Here is a 21535-nt window from a genome sequence, read left to right as displayed (position 1 = left end):
AGGAGGCAACACAGGACATTAATGGGGCATAAAATATATCACAAAAAAACAAGGTGTCTTCTGATTTTTATTTTGCCCACAAGGGGGTTGGGACACACGACAGGAAAACAACCTACTGGGAAGGACAGGGAAATACTTCAATGTTTTGAAGCCTGCGACTTATTCTGTTGGTTAATAATGCAAGTCTCTGAACATGTTTACTCATGCTGGAGATCTTTTGCAGTAAAGAAGTAAATGAGGGAAACATCTAACCTCTCCAGGTCGAAATGTCTCTCTGAACCAAAGCAAATGTATGAAAAGAGCATGAATGAAAACCACATCTCGGACTAAAGAGATTAAGAGATATGCTGTTTGATAATTGAATGCAAGTATAATAGGAAAGGTCAAGACAGAAATACAAAGTGTGGAGTTAGGATGTGTTGCTCTGGATGCCAAGATGAACGTCGGGATGTTGTCGATGCACTCACGGATGAACGGGTGGGTGAATAGTATTGTCAAGGCCAACAATCTGTTGATAATCTGGAAAACATGCACCTAATTTCTCACTTCCCACCCACTCATCCCCCCTGTGCTGCCCCACCATAGACACGCAACCATGACCATCCACCTTGTTTCCCTGTCCACCCCACCTATCTGCCCACCTACCCACCAACCTACCAGACCCACCCACACACCCTGCCACACATTCTCCACCACTACCACCTACTTAACCAACCCTGCCCTCCCACCCTGTCCACTTACCTCGTTCCCACGCTCACCTTACCTCTCTAGATGCTCACTCTCCTGACCAATCTGCTTATCACCCTACCCACCCAACCACCAAGCTCCAACATGTCGACTTATTATACTCTTGTGATTTTTAAGATGCTTTGGTAATATGGTTGTAAAAAGAAGCTAAAATATCCAAGATAATTTCCACTAAGCTCCACCATGTTGCCCTGACTAATTCTACTTTTGACCATCAGGGGCGCCACTTTAGCAACTTCAAACCACACCACCGACTACCTCGTTCAAATTACTCTTGTTAGATACCCATGAAACCCTCTAGGTAGTTCCCCTTTAATTTCTATTGCAGACTTATAACTTGAAGATACACTTATGAAAAACTATATTAGATTGGTAGTTGAGTGAACTGTTACTATTACATTATGCATGACAAAGTAACCATTGCATCAATAAGCTATTATCAATCACTGTGCTTGCCAGCTATTCCAAAGAAATTTTGTCACATCTTTGTACTTAACTGGATACTCCCGTGTACCGGGGGAGCCGGTGGTGTAATGGTGAGCACATTAATCTGCAGCTCGAAAAATCCGAGTTCGATTCCTAAGACGGTCAGACTTTTAGAGTTTTTTTTTTTTTTCGCCTATGTCCCTGTTCACCAGGCAGTACAGCTGGGGAGGCGGTGGCCGAATCGATAGATGGGTGGCGTGCAGTCCTAATGGATCCAGGTTCGAATCCCGGCTGGGGCAGGAAACATATTCAGGATCTGTATTTCATTAAAGCAGGCTTTACTGATCTGCCAAAAGACCTGCGGACATGTCTTGAAAATACTCCTACTAATATGAGTGCACCAGTCCGGTATGAGACAGTCCTAGCAGGTATTCGAGATGGACGGTGGATGATAATGCCGAAGTGGTGACATGTGAAGGTATATGGTATGTAGGAGGACTACTGGGCCTTGGGACCGGGCTGTGAAACCTATGTCCAGGGTCGTACACATAGAAAAAGAAAAGTCTACTCTCTTTCTTTTCTTTTCCATACTCCCGTCATCCCCTTCCTCCTGTTCCTCCATCACAATCCTTCTTTACCTCCTCACCTTCCCTTCTTCGCTTTCTTATTTCCAGTTTTTCCCATGCGTTCCCTTTTTTTATGCTTTACTATTCCTTGAGTTTCCATACCTACTCTTTCTTTCCTTATCTTCCCCAGTTCCTCTCTCTGTTATCCCTTCTCCTTCCTCCCATCTTCATGTTTCCTTTCTTATCTTCCTCTTTCCTTACCTTTACCCCTTCCATATTTTCCTTCTTTTCCTTCCTTCCCCATCCTCCCTTCTCCTCTCCCTCTTCTCTTCCCTCCTGTGATCACTGCCCTGAAGCATTATCATGGCAGGAATGAGGCAAGAGGCAGAATTTCTTATTTTCAGTCAAGAGTAGTTATGATGGTGCTGGTGGTGATGGTGAACGCGGGGGGAGAAGGCGAGGGGATAAGAGGAGAGAGTTAGGAAAAAGAGGAAGAAATGGAAAGGGGGGAATGAGTAGACATAGAGGAGGATAAGTGCCCGTGGGCCCTTCGGGCCCGAGTAGACTCGATTTCTAAAAGTCCCGGTACTGAATGAACTGTTTTCCGAACCAAACTTTGATTGTTCTTAACTCTAATAAAAAATAATCAATCGAGATGGGACAAAGTTTTTCTACATCAGCGAATTTTCTGCGACTTTCATGCCACTTTTGGTGCACCAGGACGCCTCCGTACCGAAGAAAGACGCCTACTGTACACCTCGCTTCGGGAGTGGAACCCAAGTTGTCCCCACGCAGTCCTAGATATTAACCACTCGGCCACGGCAACCGACCGGGCGCCGGGACAGGCGTTTTTTGGTGAAAATTTGGTCGCTCATTAAATATAATTAAAGTTTTTCAATCGTGATGGGACCAAGTATTTTTTCACATCAGCGAATTTTTTGCGATTTTTGTTTCAATTTTGGTGCGATTTGAATGTGTAGTTTCGCCTGCCCAAAATACTCTCACACACAGACACACGGCTACTGCTATAGTATATTAGATGTAGCTCTGGGGAAAAATTCTATGGAGATCCTATGCATGGCGCCGGGAGCGACGTTTTTTGGTCAAAATTTGATCGCTCATTAAATATAGTAAAAGTTTTTCAATCGTGATGGGACCAAGTTTTTTCACGTCAGCGAATTTTTTGCGATTTTTGTGCCAATTTTGGTGCGATTTGTATGTGTAGTTTTGGCTGCCCAAAATACAAACACACACGGTTACTGCTATATTATATTAGAGGAGAGAAATGGGTAGACATAGAGGAAGAGGGGAGGAATGGGTAGACATAGAGGAGGGAGGAGAGGAATGGGTAGACACAGAGGAAATAGGAGAGGAATGGGTAGACATAGAGAAGGGAGGAGGGATTTGGGTAGACATAAAGAAGAGGGAAGAGGAAGAACTGGAGAGGGGGAGGGGAATGGGTTGACATACAGGAAGAGAGTTCATACAGAGGAGATGGACGAAGGGAAGCACAAAGAGGAGTTAGGGAAAAGAAGAGTTGGAGATAAGAAAAAATGGGTAAGTCGAAGAGGATATATATATATATATATATATATATATATATATATATATATATATATATATATATATATATATATATATATATATATGTTAGGACTCCATATTATAATTACAAATCATAATAGATAGATAGATAAATAGATAGATAGACAGCTCTATGCGAGCCTGGGAATGGGAAATGAGCTTGCAAATTACACTGAGGAAAGCTGACGACAGATTACGAAGTGGCCAGTAAGGAGATGATGCAGTTAGTTGTCAGCAATCCACCGGTGAACAAAGCCTTAGTGACCATACACACACATACACACATACTCACACACAGGCTTCTAGAACTTTCCACTCACAAGGAACACACGTGATACATCTTCTGTTTAACCAGAATTTAGGAAAGAGAGGGCAGAAAGAAGCTAGCCTTAGAACAGAGGTCGCAGGGAGAAGGGCTTAGCAACTTGAGAGAGAGACAGAGAGAGAGCGAGACAGGGAGACAGGGACTCTGCTCAACTCACTCGTGAGTGAGAGACTTGTTAATATTTCCAAGACAAATAAAAATAGTCCCATACTATTCTTTACCTCTCCTGTCACTACATGACAAATGGGAAAGAAGATTATCTACTTACAAGCTACTCAAATATAACAACCGCTCTCCCACAAGTCTAATATATATAAAACTCCTCTACAAGTAACTACAAAGTCCTTTATGACATATATATAGTTAGATAGATAGATATAAATTTATGACAAAATTAAAAGTGTACATTGCAGTTGTTAAAATGGTCCCATGATAGCCAAGATTAGAGCTAACTGTATATTAAACAAAGGCATTTTAGGCCGATTGCCAATCTGCCGTCGAAATTTGTTGCAGGCAATAGTACAAGCTGCCTACAAATAAAATGTGTAGAAAATTAACATAACTCTACGGAATTCAGTCACCTCGTCTCACAAAGAGCCAATCCATATTTTAAAAAATATATGGCGTCTGGCATTCGGTCGTCTGTGATCAAATCCTCACCAAAAGCTAATCACTTATGCACATCCACATAGTTGTTATTTCCTGATGGTTTCGTGAAAATTCGTCCACGACATTTTGAGATAATTGGCAACACACACACACACACACACACACACACACACACACACACACACACACACACACACACACACACACACACACACACACACACACACACACACACACACACACACACACACACACACACACTCCAACAAAATCTATATCACATCGCCTTGCTAATGGTGGGCAATAATAGTCAACATGGTGGAAACATGTTGGGCAGGGCAAGTAGCATGGGTGGGCAGGGTTGGTGGTTGGTGGATGAGTAGTGGGAAAAAGGTCCATGACAGGAATAGGCTAAGGCCAATGGAGAAGACATCTCTGGTATGAAACAAAAACATTCGGGGGTAGAATGCTAACTGTCCTCCAAAATACGTTGTAGGATAAGATACTTCAAACCAAATTTGAAGAAAATTAGATTTCAGTCATTGCATTTCACAAAAAGTCAGTCAGTATTAAAACATATATGGCGATTAGCATTCGGTCGTCTTTCATCAAATCCTCGCCAAAATTGATAGGCTTGTGCAAAGCCATAGTTGCTGTTTCCTGAAGGTTTGGTGAAAATTCGTCCACAGCTATACGAGATATGTTGCGAAAACACACACACACACACACACACACACACACACACACACACACACATCCATGTATGCCCTGCTCCCAGCTCCCCCCCCCCTCCTTCATATACCTCTACACTCCATACTTCCATCTCATCCTTTGCCTTCCCCTCCCTCTCCCCCTCTCCACCTCACTCACATACACTCTCCTCGTCAGTATCTCACTCTGCATCCTCTCCACATGGCGAAACCACCTCAGTGTGTTTCTCCTAACGCACCGTATCACATCCACATCCACACCACAATGCTCCTTCACTTCCTCATTTGTCAGTCTGTCTCTCAATGTGACTCCACATGCTCCTCTTAAATAACTAATTTCCATTGCTCTCACTCTTGAATTCTGTCCCTGCAACAAGGTCCAAGCTTCACTTACATTAAAGTTGGTATCACAATCCTGTCATGTGGTAGCTTTTTCATTTCCATGCTCAATTCTTTTTTCTTATCACTGCTTTCAAGGAACCAGCAACCTTTCTTCCTAGTTGTACCCTTTCAAGCACTTCACCCTCTAAACTTCCATCCTTACTCATCACACTACCCAAGTACATAAATGCACTCACATTTTCCATTTCCTCCTCATCCAACCTCACGGTACATTCACTGACTTCATTTCTCTCGAAGACCATAACTTTACTCTTTCCTAAATTCACCTTTATATTCCGTTTCTTATACACTCTCCCAAACTCATCCACCAACCCATGCAGCTCCCTTTCGTCTTCACTTAACAACACAGTAGCATCTGCAAACAACAGTACAGGGAGTTTCCGAACACTATCCTCTCTCACTAGGGCCGTTCCAACATACACTGCCCTACCTTGTATCACTTTTATAAGCCTATCCATTTACAGACTGAACAACCGTGTAGACATGATACATCCCTGTTTCATCCCAACATTCAAACAGAAACATTCACTCAGTACACTACCCACACGCACTGCAGCCTTACCACCCTCATGCATACTCTTCACGGCATTCAACAACTTCTCATCTACTCCATATATTCTTAATACTTTCCACAATCCTTTTCTATCCACCGTCTCACATGCTTTCTCCAAATCCATGAAGGCTTCATACAACTTCTTTCCTTTCTCTAGAAACTTTTCCACTAAAGACCTAAGAATGAATATGTGATCTACACAACCTCTTCCCTTCCTAAAACTTTCCTGTTATTCTTCAACTAATTCCTCTGTTATTTCCCAAACTCTGTCAGTGAGTTTTTTTTTTTTTTTTTTTGCGAGGAAGAAGGAACCAAAGGCCATGAGCCCGCAGTAACAGTTCCCTCCAAGAGAAAAACAAAATACAATATAGAGCCAAATTCAAGATCCGATCATTTTGAGATGCCTGGACACACTGCGTTTGAAAGACTGGAGATCATAGGCAGCAGGAAATACAGACAGAGGGAGACAGTTCCAGAGTTGACCTGTTGCATAAATGAAAGACTGGGAGTAACGGTTAATTCTTGCATTAGAGGTTGGACAGAAAAAGGATGAGAGTCTGCTGCCAGACGGGTGCTACGCGCCCGTCGTAGAGGTGGAGGAATGCAAGCAGACAGTTCAGAGGAGCAGTGACCATTAAAGTAGCGATAGAAAAGAGATAAAGATGCAACAGTGCGGCGAAGAGACAGAGGTTGAAGGGAGTCAGTAAGAGGAGGAGAGTTAATGAGACGAAAAGCCTTTGACTCCACCCTATTGAGAAGAGCTGTATGAGGGGAGCCTCCCCACACATGAGAGTTGTACTCCACACAGGGGCAGATAAAACCCCTGTATAGAGTCAACAATTGCGCAGGGGTAAAGAAAGAGCGGAGTCGGCTTAGCACACCCAATCTCATGGAAGCAGATTTTACAAGAGATGTAATATGATCTTTCCAAGATAAGTCCCGAGTAAATGAAACCCCAAGCATGTTCAAGGATGATGTAGGATTAAGCTGAATATTATTAAACATTAGTGGGTATACCTGTGGAAGATTTTGTCGGGTTGAAAGGTGTAAGAACTGAGTCTTAGATGCATTAAAGACAACCATATTATTTTTACCCCAGTCAGAGATACGAGCCAAGTCAGACATTAGGTGTGCCATAGCCTCATCCCTTGTTTGTTGAAGTAACTGTTGAGATGGGCGTTGCGGGAACCGAATGGAAAGGTGAAGGGTGGAGTCATCAGCATATGAGTGGATAGGGTTAGATGTACAGCTTAGAAGATCATTGATGAATAAAAGGAAGAGAGTTGGTGATAGGACAGAGCCCTGAGGAACACCACTGTTGATAGATCTAGGAGAAGAACGATGGCCGTCTATAACAGCGGCTATAGAACGACCAGAAAGGAAGCTAGCGATGAAGGCACAGATAGAAGGATAGAAACCGTAGGAGGGCAGTTTGGAAATTAAAGATTTATGCCAGACTCGATCGAAAGCCTTTGAGATGTCAAGTGCAATGGCAAAGCTTTCGCCAAAGTCACGAAAGGAGGATGACCAGGAGTCTGAAAGGTAGGTGAGAAGATCGCCAGTGGAGCGTCCCTGACGGAACCCATACTGACGATCGGAAAGAAGGTTGTGATAGGAAAGATGCCTTAAAATTTTTCTATTAAGAATTGACTCGAAAACTTTTGAAATACAGGACGTTAAAGCAATTGGACGATAGTTGGAGGGTTGGGAGTGGTCACCCTTCTTTGGGACTGACTGAATGAGAGCAAACTTCCAGCAAGAAGGAAAGGTACAAGTTGACAGACAAAGACGAAAGAGTTTGCCTAGGCTTTTCCTATTACACTAAGAGGACAAATGCCCCTATGATGACCACACACTTCTTTTTCCCCTTTTCCTTTGTACAGGGGAATAATTATACCTGACTTCCTATCCTCCGGGATGCTACCTTCCACCCAGGCCAATCTGCACAACTTCCACATCCATTCTACAACTATCTCTCCCCCATGCTTCAGCATTTCTCCACACACTCAATCAGTTCCTGGGGCTTTCCCCATTTTGACTTTCCTCATTGCTTAAACAGCTTCCATACAACTGATTTCTTCCTGTCTTCTCACCTCCCTCCTTCTCCCAGCCATTCCCCACCTACCTATACTCGCATTATTTCATTCTCTATGTTCAACAATTCCTCAAAGTGTTCTTTCCATCTGCTCACTTTTTCTCCCTTGTCCACTAGTAATCTACGATTTTTATCTTTCACTCCCAGACGAACTTCTTTCACACCCTGTCTAACTCTCTTTACCTCTTTCCAGAACATTTTCTTAACATTCCCTCCACTTTACAAACTCTTTCCAAATTCCTCATCCACTCTCTTCTTACTTTCTCATATTAATCTTTTCACCTCTCTCTTCCTCTCTACATACAACTTTTTCTTCCGTCTCTCAACTTCTTCCACACCCGTTTCTCATCCATATGTGCTTTCTTCTTCTGTGCCACAGCCTGTCTCACGTCTTCATTCCATTATGTTGTTCCCTGCACCCACTTGCATCTTCCCTTCACCCCACACACTACCTCACGTGCTGCACAGATTTCTTCTGTGAATATCTTGCATGCACCTTCCAAGTCCCCCATCTGCTCCAGTCTATATTTACCCAATCGCTCCTCCACTTCTCTCTCATATAACCTTTCCACCCTCCTTGTATGAACTACTTCCTCCTGTCCTTCTCTTCTTCGGTTTCTCTATTTCATTTGGACCTTCATTTTCACCACCACCAAGTGGTGGTCCGAATGTCCACACCCCCAACCTCTATATGCTCTTGCATCCATTACTCACCTTCTCATCCTTTCATCCACACACACACAATCAATCATTGCCTTCCGTTCATTCAGTTCACCACCCACCCTTCTCATCACTCGCCACGAATACCTGAGGATCATTTTATGTCTAAAGAGGGTAATGGCTATCACCAACCCCCTCTCGGCACAAATTTCGACTAAAGCACTGCCATTCTCATCCATCTCTGCAGGCACACCCCACTCACCAACTACTCCATCCACCTTCATATTCCCTACTTTTCCATTCATATTTCAAACCAAAAACACACTCATTCCTTTCAGATTTTTCCAAGCACGCCTCCACATTTATCCAGAACTCTTCTCTCACTCTGCTTGCACGATCTTGCGTCGGTGCATACACACACATAATCGCCCACATTCGCGGTCCAACTTTCAGCCTTACCCACACAATCCTTGAGCCAACTGATCCATATTCTCTTATATTCTCCTCCCATCTGTTACTCACAACAATAACCACTCCTCCTTTTGCCCTCTCATTCTCATGCACTCCTGTGCATATACCCCATCCATACTCCCATTCTCTTACAGTTTCACCTCACTATTTACTTTCAGTCAATCCACATACATCCACTTTTGCACCCTCAAGCACCTGGTCAATTTCTCTCTCTCTCTCTCTCTTTCACCTCATCATTTGCATTATATTCCATGTCGCAATCCTTATCATGTCCTTTATTCGGTCATTAGTCGTCATCTATTGGTCAGTCTTGGTCCAAGGTTTCCTGTTCGTATTTTTAGTTAGTTATTTTCCGAAGAGGGGCACTAACCCTCCCGCCAACCCACTTGTTGTCACGTAGGGAACACGTCTTGGTTGATAATATGGTTACCACCCAGCGTTGTAAATGCTAACTTGGTTTACAGGAAATCAATTGGCTTGTCACTCAGTGTAGAGCTACCGTACAAACAGATTATCACTACACTAAGCGGGTGGATGATGGGCTTCCCCACCTACCACACACACACACACACACACACACTGCACGACCGGCCTATCCCTGCCGAAGCAGGGACGATACCCAGTGGCTTAGACTGTCTGCTAGAGACGGTATGTAGGGTGAGAAGTGCTTGTGAGTGTGATTGTGTTGTAATAGCTTTGGATGTGTGTGTAGGCTGTGAACCAAGTGTAAACGGCCAGCTTTAAGTCAACTGGGTGCAAGCATATAATTATGCTACACTGATTCAACCACAGCACCCATTATGTCCGCCAAAATAGTAAGTGGCTCGGTGAACGCTTCCAAGAGTTGTTACAACACTGGCAGGAGGCGAACCCGCCATATATATATATATATATATATATATATACAGAGAGAGAGAGAGAGAGAGAGAGAGATTTTCCCGCAGGGGCCGCCCACTCTCACTCATGCAGGGAGGGGGGGACGTCAGGGGTCCCACCCTTGGCCGGGGCAAACGCCTACTAGTGTGCAAAATATCATGTTCATCGATTTAAACTTTGGCTGTGCATAAAGACTTTGAGACCATGTTACGTCCCCAGCTGTCCTCACTCCTCAAGCACGCTGCAATAGTTAGGTACAGCAAGAAATTCGTTCGGCCTGCAACTCCTCATTTCCGGGCCAGCTGGATAGCAACATGAAATATCTCCACCACAAATACTGTATCATCCATCACACCATCAATGATAATGAAATAGTCTACTACACTATTTACATATATTTACAAATAAACACTCTGATACTCAAAATAAAGAATATGCTTAGATCACTTATGCTATATCCCCACAATGATCTTCTCAACACCAAATGACAATAATAACCATAATCTCAAAATAATTAACCATTCTCCCTCACATGTTACTCTATAATATTAACCACATAAATACTCCACAATGGTTCACACAATAATAATCTCCACTATCACAAGTACACCACCACGTGCACCATAGGCTATCTTGTGGCCACCCACACCACGCTCTCTCTCTCCATCACCTGTATATTCTCCTCCCACAAATAATACTCATCAATATATTCACATAATTATCTCACCACTTCCCTTGTATAACACCTCACACTGTGTGACCACACTACTCTCCCAAAATCACCACGTGTCTCCTCCAACACGCCCACCCGAACAGAAACCCACATCAGCTCCTCGCACGCCGCCAGCCACCAAGAGAGAGAGAAGCCACGCACTCTCTCCTCGTGCATACATAACATATCTCTCACTAACGGGATCACAATACAACAACATAACCTTACATGTTAACCCTTAACAACTTCACAAATATTAATTCATTTCTACATTCTCCAAAGATAAACTCCAACACAATATACAATCACATTATACAATAATAAACATAATATTCATTACATTCATGATACACAACAAAAGAAAACGTACTGTATGAAACAAGGGATAACTCCTCGTAACACCCCCCTTCCAGTAAAGATGTGAATTCTCCCTTTAAGAGGATTCACATCTCTCAGGAACGCGAGAGAGAGCGTCTGCTATCACATTCTCTCTTCCTTTTACATGAGTCACAACCAAATTATATTCTTGCAACAGCAGACACCATCTCATTAACCTCTGGTTAGAGTTCTTCATCCTATTTACAAATACAAGAGGATTATGATCAGTGAAAATTTGCACAGGCCTCATGGTACCCTTCACATACACTTCAAAATGATTCAAACACATAATCAATGTCAAAGCCTCCTTCTCCACAGTACTGTAATTCATCTGATATGGTAAAAACTTCTTAGAAAAATACCCAATAGGATGATCAACCTGCTCCACTTCCTGCATTAATACTCCTCCAATTCCCTCACCACTGGCATCCACATACAATTTAAATGGCTTATCATAATCAGGAGTGACCAATATGGGTGCATTTACTAGCATATCCTTAATTTTCTTAAAAGCCTCCACACAGTGCTCACTCCACATAAATTTCACCTTCTTTGACAACAACCTGGTCAATGGCAATGCAATGGCTGAAAAGTTCTTACAAAATCTTCTGTAATACCCACTCATTCCCAAAAACCTCAACAATTCTTTCCTATTTGTTGGAGAAGGAAAGTTCAGAATATCTCTCACCTTAGCATCCAATGGCCTCACTTGTCCTTGTCCCACTTTGAATCCTAAATAGTCCACATAAGCCTTCACAAAATCACTCTTTGCTAAATTCACTGTGAGATTTGCATCATCTAACTTTCTAAATACTTCATCCAACAACTTCAAATGCTCCTCCCATGTATCAGAATACAGTACTATATCATCAATGTATACAGTACAACACTTCACTCCACTCAACACTGCATTAACCAATCTCTGAAAACAACTGCTACTGTTCTTCATTCCAAATGGCAAAACTTTATACTGATACAACCCATCCATGGTAACAAATGCTGACAATTCCTTAGCCCTTTCAGTTAATCCAACTTGCCAAAAACCCTTAAGCAAATCTAACTTTGTCACATACTTAGCATTTCCTAACTGATCAATACAGTCATCAATCCTGGGAATAGGGTATGAGTCAGTCTTAGTTACAGTATTCACTCTTCTAAAGTCAGTACAAAATCTGTAACTATTCCCTCCAGCCTTAGGTACAAGTACACAGGGTGAACTCCATGGACTATTACTTGGCTCAATTAAATCATTTTTCAACATGTACTCTACTTCCTTCCTCATAATTTCTCTCTTTTGTGGAGTCACTCTGTATGCATGTTGCTTAATTGGCCTTACATCCTCTACTTCCACATCATGCACAATAACATGGGTTCTTCTAGGAGCATCAGGAAACAAAGATCTAAACTTGTTAACAATTCTTTTTACCTCTCCTTTCTTATCCTTATCTAAATGCTTCAACTTCTCATGCAAATTATTTAATATGACTGAATTTTCCAAACTCTGACCTTCACAATTCATCAAGTCATCATCTTCACCATCACTCTTCTCCACCTTCACAACATTACCACAATTTACTTCATCATTTACATCCAATACTTCTTCCCTACCATAGTATGGCTTGATCATATTTACATGACACAATTGAGTTCCCTTCCGTCTCCCATGTGATCTGACTATGTAATTTACATCACTGACTTTCTCCTTAATGGCCCAAGGCCCACAATATTTTGCTTTCAAAGGATTATCCTGCAATGGAAACAACACCAGCACCTTATCACCAGGCTGAAAACTTCTATTTCGTGCCTTCTTATCATACCAGGTTTTCATATTAGTCTGTGACTCCTTTAAATTCTCACATGCAATCTCTCTAGCTCTCAACAATCTCTCCTTAAACATAGTAACATAATCCAGCATATTTGGCACATCATGATTTCCCAACCACTTCTCCTTCAACATACGCAGAGGTCCCCTGACCTCATGTCCATAAACAAGTTCAAATGGACTGAAGCTAGTGGACTCCTGTACAGCATCTCTTATGGCAAACAAAGCTAGTGGTACTGCCTCATCCCAATCCTTATCCATTTCAGTACAGTATATTTTTAAAGTCTTCTTTAGAGTTTGGTGAAACCTTTCCACACATCCCTGCGACTGCGGGTGATAGGCACTCGACAACTGCTGCTTAATTCTCAACTCTTTCAACACCTGACCAAACAACCTTGAAGTGAAATTACTGCCCTGATCTGACTGAATTACTCTCGGGAGTCCAACCCATGAGAAAAATTTCACCAACTCCCTCACAATCACTTTGGCATGGATACTTCTCAAAGGAATTGCCTCTGGAAACCTTGTTGACATACACATAATAGTTAGCAAATATTGATTGCCTCGCTTAGAACGAGGTAGAGGACCTACAACATCAATACATATCCTGCTGAATGGTTCATCTACAACAGGAATAGGGTGCAATGGTGCCTTTACAATATTCTGGTTAGGTTTACCAACAACCTGACATGTATGACAAGTCTTACAATGCTTAGTTACACTCATCTTTACACCTGGCCAATAAAAATGTGCTGTCACTCTACTCTAAGTCTTTCTTACACCAAAATGTCCTGACCAACTATCTTCATGAGCCAACTCCAAAATCTTACTTCTGTACTTCTTAGGGACAACAATTTGGGTCTTCATCATCCAATGATCAGATACTGGGCTATCAGCAGGTCTCCATTTTCTCATTAAAATTTGGTCTTGCACATAATATCCCACATCTCCATCAAGAATTCCTCTCTCAGCCTCACTCCACAACGCCTTCAGACTTTCATCATTCCTTTGTGCATCAATTAAGTCCTCCTTTTTCACAACAAAGTCTGGCAAAGTCTCTACTTCCATCCCTTTCACCTGCTCTGCTTCATCTCCAGGTTCACAAAGCCAGGATGAGCTTAGGTCTAACTCACACTCCTCATCTTCCTCCGCTCTTTTAGCACTAGCCCTTGTCATTACACATGCTGGATAAATCATACTCTCCTCAAGTCTCTCACCATCCTCACATACTTCTGGGTCTACGGTTTCACTTTCCTGGTCAACCTCAGGATTCTCCACAATTTCAGGCTCAGGGACAACTTTATTGCCTGCCAAATCATTCCCTAATAGCATGTCCACTCCTGACACAGGCAATCCTTCACTTACTCCAACTTTCACATTTCCTTTGACAAATCCACTCTCAAGCCGCATACAATGTACTGGTACTTCAAGCTCTGAAGAACTCACACCCCTAACAACAACATTTTCACCAGTAAAGGACTCATCACTCCACTCTGCAATACCTTTACGTACAAGACTCAGGTTAGCTCCTGTGTCTCTCAGTATCACAATCTCCTTTCCTTGTCCCTCACCCACCTTCATCCGACCTTTGGTGATAAATGGCTTAAACTCTACTGCAGGTAACACCTTGGATCCTGTACATACATTTGCTAACAATTGTTCTACATGTTCCTTCCCAGTTACAGTCAATCCAGCTTCCTTGGAATTCTTCAAACTATAACATTGATACTTCCTGTGACCTACTTTACCACAATGCAGACACTTGGGTTGCACCTGGTTTTTCTTACAACTTATACCTAAGTGTCCAAAATCACCACACTTATAACATTTGATTCCTGACTTATTTTGATGTGAAGCATTACTGACCTTATCACTCCTAAACAAAGGTGACTCTACAGCCTGACTTTGAACATGTCCAACATTAGATTTCAGAAAATTATTTGAGTTCTTGAAACTGTTTTGGTTAGCTGTACCTTGTCTACCACCCCAAGAGTTGGTGGACTTGTTAACCCAGCTCTGGTTAAATTTACCTTTACCAGCACCTTTGCTCATCTCATACGCAACAGCAAGCTGATCCGCTTTACGTCCAGCCTCAATCACATTTCTAATGTCTAGTTTCATTATTTCATACCTCAGTGCTGGTTTAAAAGTATTTCTAAAATGTTCTAACATCAATAACTGTATCACATCTTCCTTGCTTGTCACATCCTCAGATTTCAACCATTTACCACACTTCAGCACAATCTCTCTGGCAACTTCCAAATAGGTGTTACTCAGATTTCAACCATTTACCACACTTCAGCACAATCTCTCTGGCAACTTCCAAATAGGTGTTACTCAGATTTCAACCATTTACCACACTTCAGCACAATCTCTCTGGCAACTTCCAAATAGGTGTTACTCAGATTTCAACCATTTACCACACTTCAGCACAATCTCTCTGGCAACTTCCAAATAGGTATTACTATTTGTCTTTCCAACGTCTCTGGAACGCTGTCTATAAATTTCTGGATCCACCTTCACAGTCTGTAAAATTGCCTCTTTAACAACATCATAATCACTGCACTCATCAATACCCAAACCAGCATAAGCCTCTCTTGCCTTGCCCTTTAATCTAGCTTGCACCAACAAAGCCCACTCTTCCTTTGGCCAACTTCTCAATTCAGCAATTTTCTCAAATTGTATAAAGAAATCCTCAGCCTCTTCCTCTACAAATTCTGGCATAAGTTTCATCTTTATATCTGCTGAATTTCCTCTGTGTTCCCCTTTTTCTACTTCCAACTTTTTTATCTCCACCTGAATCAAAGCCTCTTGATTCTTTTCCCTCTGTAACATTATCTCCATCTCCATTAACTTCACTTTCCATTCCATCATCTCACTACCAGTCATTTCTTTGTTTCTTTCTACATACTTTTCATCCTTTTCCATATTTTCTTCTTCACACTCACTCTGCTCTCTACCCAAAATGCCAGATTCCATCAAACCCTTTATCAGTTCTCTCTGCATATCCTCCTTAAGATTAGTTTTTAACTCAATGCCATAAATGCATGCTAACTCCCTCAGCTCTTCTCTTGTGCACTGGTATAGAAAATGTACATCCCTACTGCTCACAAAGTTTTGCACATTACTCTCTGCCATGATTACAAATAATTTCAAGGCTCACCACAACACAGTAGTCCAGAGGGGAGGGCTGGCAAGGAAGGCAGATTCTCCTAGTCACACACACTGGGCTCATGGACAAGTGGCACACAATCACAAAGATATCCCGGACAGGCCCCCAATTTTCTGTTACGTCCCCAGCTGTCCTCACTCCTCAAGCACGCTGCAATAGTTAGGTACAGCAAGAAATTCGTTCGGCCTGCAACTCCTCATTTCCGGGCCAGCTGGATAGCAACATGAAATATCTCCACCACAAATACTGTATCATCCATCACACCATCAATGATAATGAAATAGTCTACTACACTATTTACATATATTTACAAATAAACACTCTGATACTCAAAATAAAGAATATGCTTAGATCACTTATGCTATATCCCCACAATGATCTTCTCAACACCAAATGACACTCAATAATAACCCTAATCTCAAAATAATTAACCATTCTCCCTCACATGTTACTCTATAATATTAACCACATAAATACTCCACAATGGTTCACACAATAATAATCTCCACTATCACAAGTACACCACCACGTGCACCATAGGCTATCTTGTGGCCACCCACACCACGCTCTCTCTCTCCATCACCTGTATATTCTCCTCCCACAAATAATACTCATCAATATATTCACATAATTATCTCACCACTTCCCTTGTATAACACCTCACACTGTGTGACCACACTACTCTCCCAAAATCACCACGTGTCTCCTCCAACACGCCCACCCGAACAGAAACCCACATCAGCTCCTCGCACGCCGCCAGCCACCAAGAGAGAGAGAAGCCACGCACTCTCTCCTCGTGCATACATAACATATCTCTCACTAACGGGATCACAATACAACAACATAACCTTACATGTTAACCCTTAACAACTTCACAAATATTAATTCATTTCTACATTCTCCAAAGATAAACTCCAACACAATATACAATCACATTTTACAATAATAAACATAATATTCATTACATTCATGATACACAACAAAAGAAAACGTACTGTATGAAACAAGGCATAACTCCTCGTAACAGACCACCAAGGGCCTCCTTCCCCCTGTGGGGGGGTGGCCGTCGGGGTCCCACCATGCTTTTAACATGGAACAATTAAAGCTCTACCATTGTGCAAATTTTCGTATTAATAGGTAAAAAACTAGTCTTGCATAACAGCCTTATATGAGACTCCCGTGGGCTGCCGTGGGTCGACCCTCAAGGTGTCACTCTGCGTGAAACCTGGCGCGTGATGAGGCCTACCACTGTGCAAATTTCGCTTTCCTGGGCCTCCTCCCATAAAGCCTTGATCCCATTCTTCAGGGAAGTACAGTAATCAGTGAGTAAGTGAGTGAGTGAGCGAGGGAGGGCGGGAGGGAGGGAAGAAGTTTATACAGGTAGGGTCAATCATTGTACTGTATTTGGCCGCCCCCGTGGGTGTGACAATAATAGAAAGGAGAAGGAAGAATGAAACTAAGCAACAAAGAAGAAAAGGAGGGTAAAAATTAAATAATGATATGAAGACTGAGTAAAAGTATAAAGAAAGAATGAAAATGAAGTCTAAATGATGAGGCGTTAACTCAGTAAGCCTGCACTGGGGCCGTTCCACCTTATTTCATCTCGCTTCCTGCCTCCCTTGTAGCATTTGACGTAAAATAATGTCTTTTATCCGATGATGATGATGATGATGATGACGACAGAGGTAGTGATGAGAAAGAGAATAATGATCACTGAGTGAGCAGTGACGATGGTGATAATGATGAACGCAAGGAGAATATGAAACAAATGGATAATAAAAAGAAACAGAGGGAAAGAAGGAGAAAGAAAAAGGAAAATAGAGAGAAAAATATAAATGGAGCCAAAAGACTGGGTGGAACTCGAGACACCTCTGTTAGAATCTAAGGCCATTCCAACTTGCCTCACCTTGACTCATACTTCACTTGTTGCTTTATGATATAATATTGTGAAGAAAGAAAAGATAAAGAAAGCAGATAAAAAAGGAACGGAAAAGGGCAGATAGAGGTAAACACAAAAAAACATGAAAAGTGAAAAAGAAAATAACAAGAAAAACAGAAACGACAAAATGAAAAGAAGAAAGGGAAAAGGATGAAGGAAAAAGAATAGGAAAGAGAAAAGGAAACTAGCAAGACGAGCATATATAAGGTGAAATGTAAGAAACAAAAGTAGGGAATTGATAGTTATCAAGTTCTGAACATGAAACAGCTGCAGCAGACAGTTCCAGGCCGTTGCAACTTACTTCATCTTGTATATGATGCAGTAATATATTTGTGGCTTTGATCTAAGGGCATGACCTTCACAGACATCTACTAAACTCCGCACCAGTCTACCAAGCTGACAAGACCTTGCTAGACGGTGCAGTGTTTGTAGATGTCTGCTAGCGCCGTGCCTAAAAAGTGAATAAAAGTAAAATGGTGACCGTTGAGAAAGAAGGTGACTCCCAGTGTGATACAACAGTGAATGTAGAGAGATTTGAATAACCGCATTGGTAAGTTTAACTACCTGGGTGTAGTGACAGAAATGAAGGATAAATATGCAAAGGAAGTGGAGAATGGAGTGATATAGAGAAGAAAACTGGTTGGTGCAATGAAGGCCTCGATAAGGAGCAGAGATCTGAGAGTAGTGGCTGCGAGAGACTTGCATGAAGGAGTTTTAGTGCCTAGTCTAACATACCAGTGTGAGTCAGTGGTGTGGCATGAAAATGAAAAGGCAAAGGTAAGAGCAGTGGAAACGGAACTGCTAAGGAATGCGTTCGGATTGAGGAGAATGGCTGGGATAGGGAACAATGTGGCTCGTAAAAGGTGTGGAGTAAGGAAGTCAAGACACCAGAGATGAATACTCGTAATGTGTTTAGAGAGCATGGTCATGTGAAGAGAATGGATAATAATAGAGCGGTGAAACTGGTACAGCTAAGCTTGTTCGAAGGTGGGTAGAGACGTGGTAGGCCAAGAAGGTGAATTGATATTGTAAATGAATGTGTTAGTAAGAGAGGTATGGAATCTGTTGAAGGTAAGGAACTGACAAAGCATCAAGTTGGCGGGAAGAATTTTGTGCGGAGAATATAACCAGCTGTTGACACTACTTCTTAGCTTTGCCGTCGCCGGACTGACTCTGTTGGATTGGTGAGTGTCAAGTTACATGCGTTTTTTTTTTTTTTTTTGTAACCTACCAGGTGGAGCTAGGATTCCGGGGGCCTGAGTGGTGAATGAATGAGAGTGTGGACATTCAACTGGGCAGACTTGGTTTACTATCTCATACTATTTAATTATTATTAGCTCACTGGGCCCTCGTCTCACTGCACCCTATACAGGGGAAGGAGGTCTGGATGATGATGATGATGATGATGATAATGATGTAATGCAAATGATGATGGTGATGGTGGTGACAGTGTTGATGATAATGTTGATGGTTATGGTGATGGTGTGATAAATTAAGTGAACTAATCGACCCAATTCTGAATGAGACATCAAACAATAGACTGGATAAAGTTGGTGCCGGCATAGGTAAACCAGACAGGTACTGCACAACAAACAATAGACTGGATAAAGTTGGTACTCACATAGGTAGACCAGACAGGTACTACACAACAAACAATAGACTGGATAAAGTTGATACTCACATAGGTAGACTAGAAAGGTACTGCACAACAAACAATAGCCTGGATAAAGTTGGTACTCACATAGGTACACCAGACAGGTACTGCACAACAAACAATAGACATAGGTAGACGAAACAAGTACTCCAAAGCAAACAATAACCTGGATTAAATTGGTACTCTTATACGTAGACCAGACAGGTACTGTACGTACAACTACTTACCTGAAATAACAGGAATCATATTATAACAGACTGCATTATGTGATCAAAAATTAATTAGGGGGACACTGTAATTAGGGAATAAACCACAACATTAACTGACTGAAATATAATATGGTTATTTTTCCTACATAATAATGCTACTCCATAAGACTTGGCTCATAAGTGACAAATGTTAATGACCATCAATAAACAGTAATCAAGCTGGTGCTTACACTGTACTGGAGATGAGTGGAAGAAAGAATATGAGAAACTAAATGACAGAAAGAGGAGAAAGAGAACAGAGAGACTTAAAAACGAGAGATAATTGAAGACAAAGGAGAAAGAGAGAAAATGGATTAAAGAGGAGACAAAGGACAAAGCAGGAAGAAGTGTGCATTGTACGAAAGGAGAATAAAGAAAACAAAAACAAAAGCAAACTAGATGATGATGATGATGATGTTAGTTTTTATAATAGTAAAGATAATAATATTGACGGCGGTGATGATGATGATGATGATGTTTAAGAGGAAGGTGGTTCATACGATAACAATGAAGGTTAGTTTTGATGTTTATTATGAATATGATTATGATGATGATAATGATGATATTTACTGATGGTGATGGTGGTGGTAATGAAGATGATGCATAATCGTTCCGACAATGATGAAAATCTTTTTTCATCCCGCCTTCTACCCATTGTAGTACGGTATGTGATGTACTAGATTAGAGTAAGAAAGATGAAATAATAAATGGAAGAGAGAGAGAGAGAGAGAGAGAGAGAGAGAGAGAGAGAGAGAGAAAGAAGAAAGAACGAAAACTGAGATATGAGGGAAAAACAAAAAACAAGAATAGAAAAAAATACAGAATGGGAAGAAGAACTAAAAATATAGAAACGTGAAACAAAGAAAACTGAAAACGGAAATACAAAATGATTTATACAAAAATAACTAAGTGGGTGATGCAGTAGAGTACCTGAGGGGGCGGGGGGGGGGGGCTGTTTGATGCTGCCCCCGGGCCCCCAGTTGAGGAGGGGGGGGGGTCCCCAAAAGCCTTATCATCCCGACAATCCCGGCTGAGATATTAGATAAGTTTTGAGAATGAGATATCTGGCAACTTGTAGACAAGCGGTGGGCCTAAACCTTCCGATACATTCGAGACACGTCTCACGGCCTTAGTCGTCACCTGACATTGAAACCGGTGGGTGCAACGCCGCCGACTCTTGAAAACTGGTTTTTATAACAAACAACAGTACTGTCTACGACTAATTGTGAGTGTAAATTATTGGAAATACTTTCTTTAGTAATAGTGAATATAAATATATATTTATTTTTCGTTTTTGTAATTTTATAGAGTTGAGAGGATTACAGGACAATATTTAAAAGTTGCCATAACTGGTTTTTAATGACCAAAAAACATTTTCCTGATGTGTTTTACAATATTATTAATGCTTTAATGAGTCTGATAATTGTTTTATAGTTCTGATGAGTTAGGTTTACCTTAGATTAGGTTAGGCTGGGTAGGGTGAGGTTAGGTGGGTTGCTACTTCGTAACATCAGAATAAAAAAAAAAAAATTACTAGTTTCATTAATAACTGTAAAACACACCAGAAAAATGTACTTTGGTAATTA

The 21535-nt window shown here is 41.6% G+C and overlaps 1 protein-coding gene across 1 annotated transcript in view; it reads right to left on the bottom strand.

Annotated features, from left to right (window-relative positions):
* The window catches only part of LOC145418079 (uncharacterized), a 158762-nt gene extending 142991 nt beyond the window's left edge, over positions 1 to 15771 (bottom strand). The window contains exons 1-5 of the mRNA XM_080286608.1: positions 15357 to 15771; positions 14910 to 15074; positions 13733 to 14570; positions 12451 to 13459; positions 11803 to 11952 (exon numbers count right to left, since the gene is read on the bottom strand). Of these exons, the coding sequence (XP_080142734.1) occupies positions 11803 to 11952; positions 12451 to 13459; positions 13733 to 14570; positions 14910 to 15074; positions 15357 to 15771 (2577 nt within the window). The remainder of the gene's footprint in view (positions 1 to 11802; positions 11953 to 12450; positions 13460 to 13732; positions 14571 to 14909; positions 15075 to 15356) is intronic.
* Between the last annotated feature and the right edge of the window lie 5764 nt (positions 15772 to 21535).

The sequence above is a fragment of the Coenobita brevimanus genome, chromosome 112 (assembly GCF_032717465.1).
Source record: "Coenobita brevimanus isolate Jiangsu-jjx chromosome 112, ASM3271746v2, whole genome shotgun sequence".
Lineage (NCBI taxonomy): Eukaryota > Metazoa > Arthropoda > Malacostraca > Decapoda > Coenobitidae > Coenobita > Coenobita brevimanus.
This window is presented reverse-complemented; position numbering and strand designations above follow the sequence as displayed.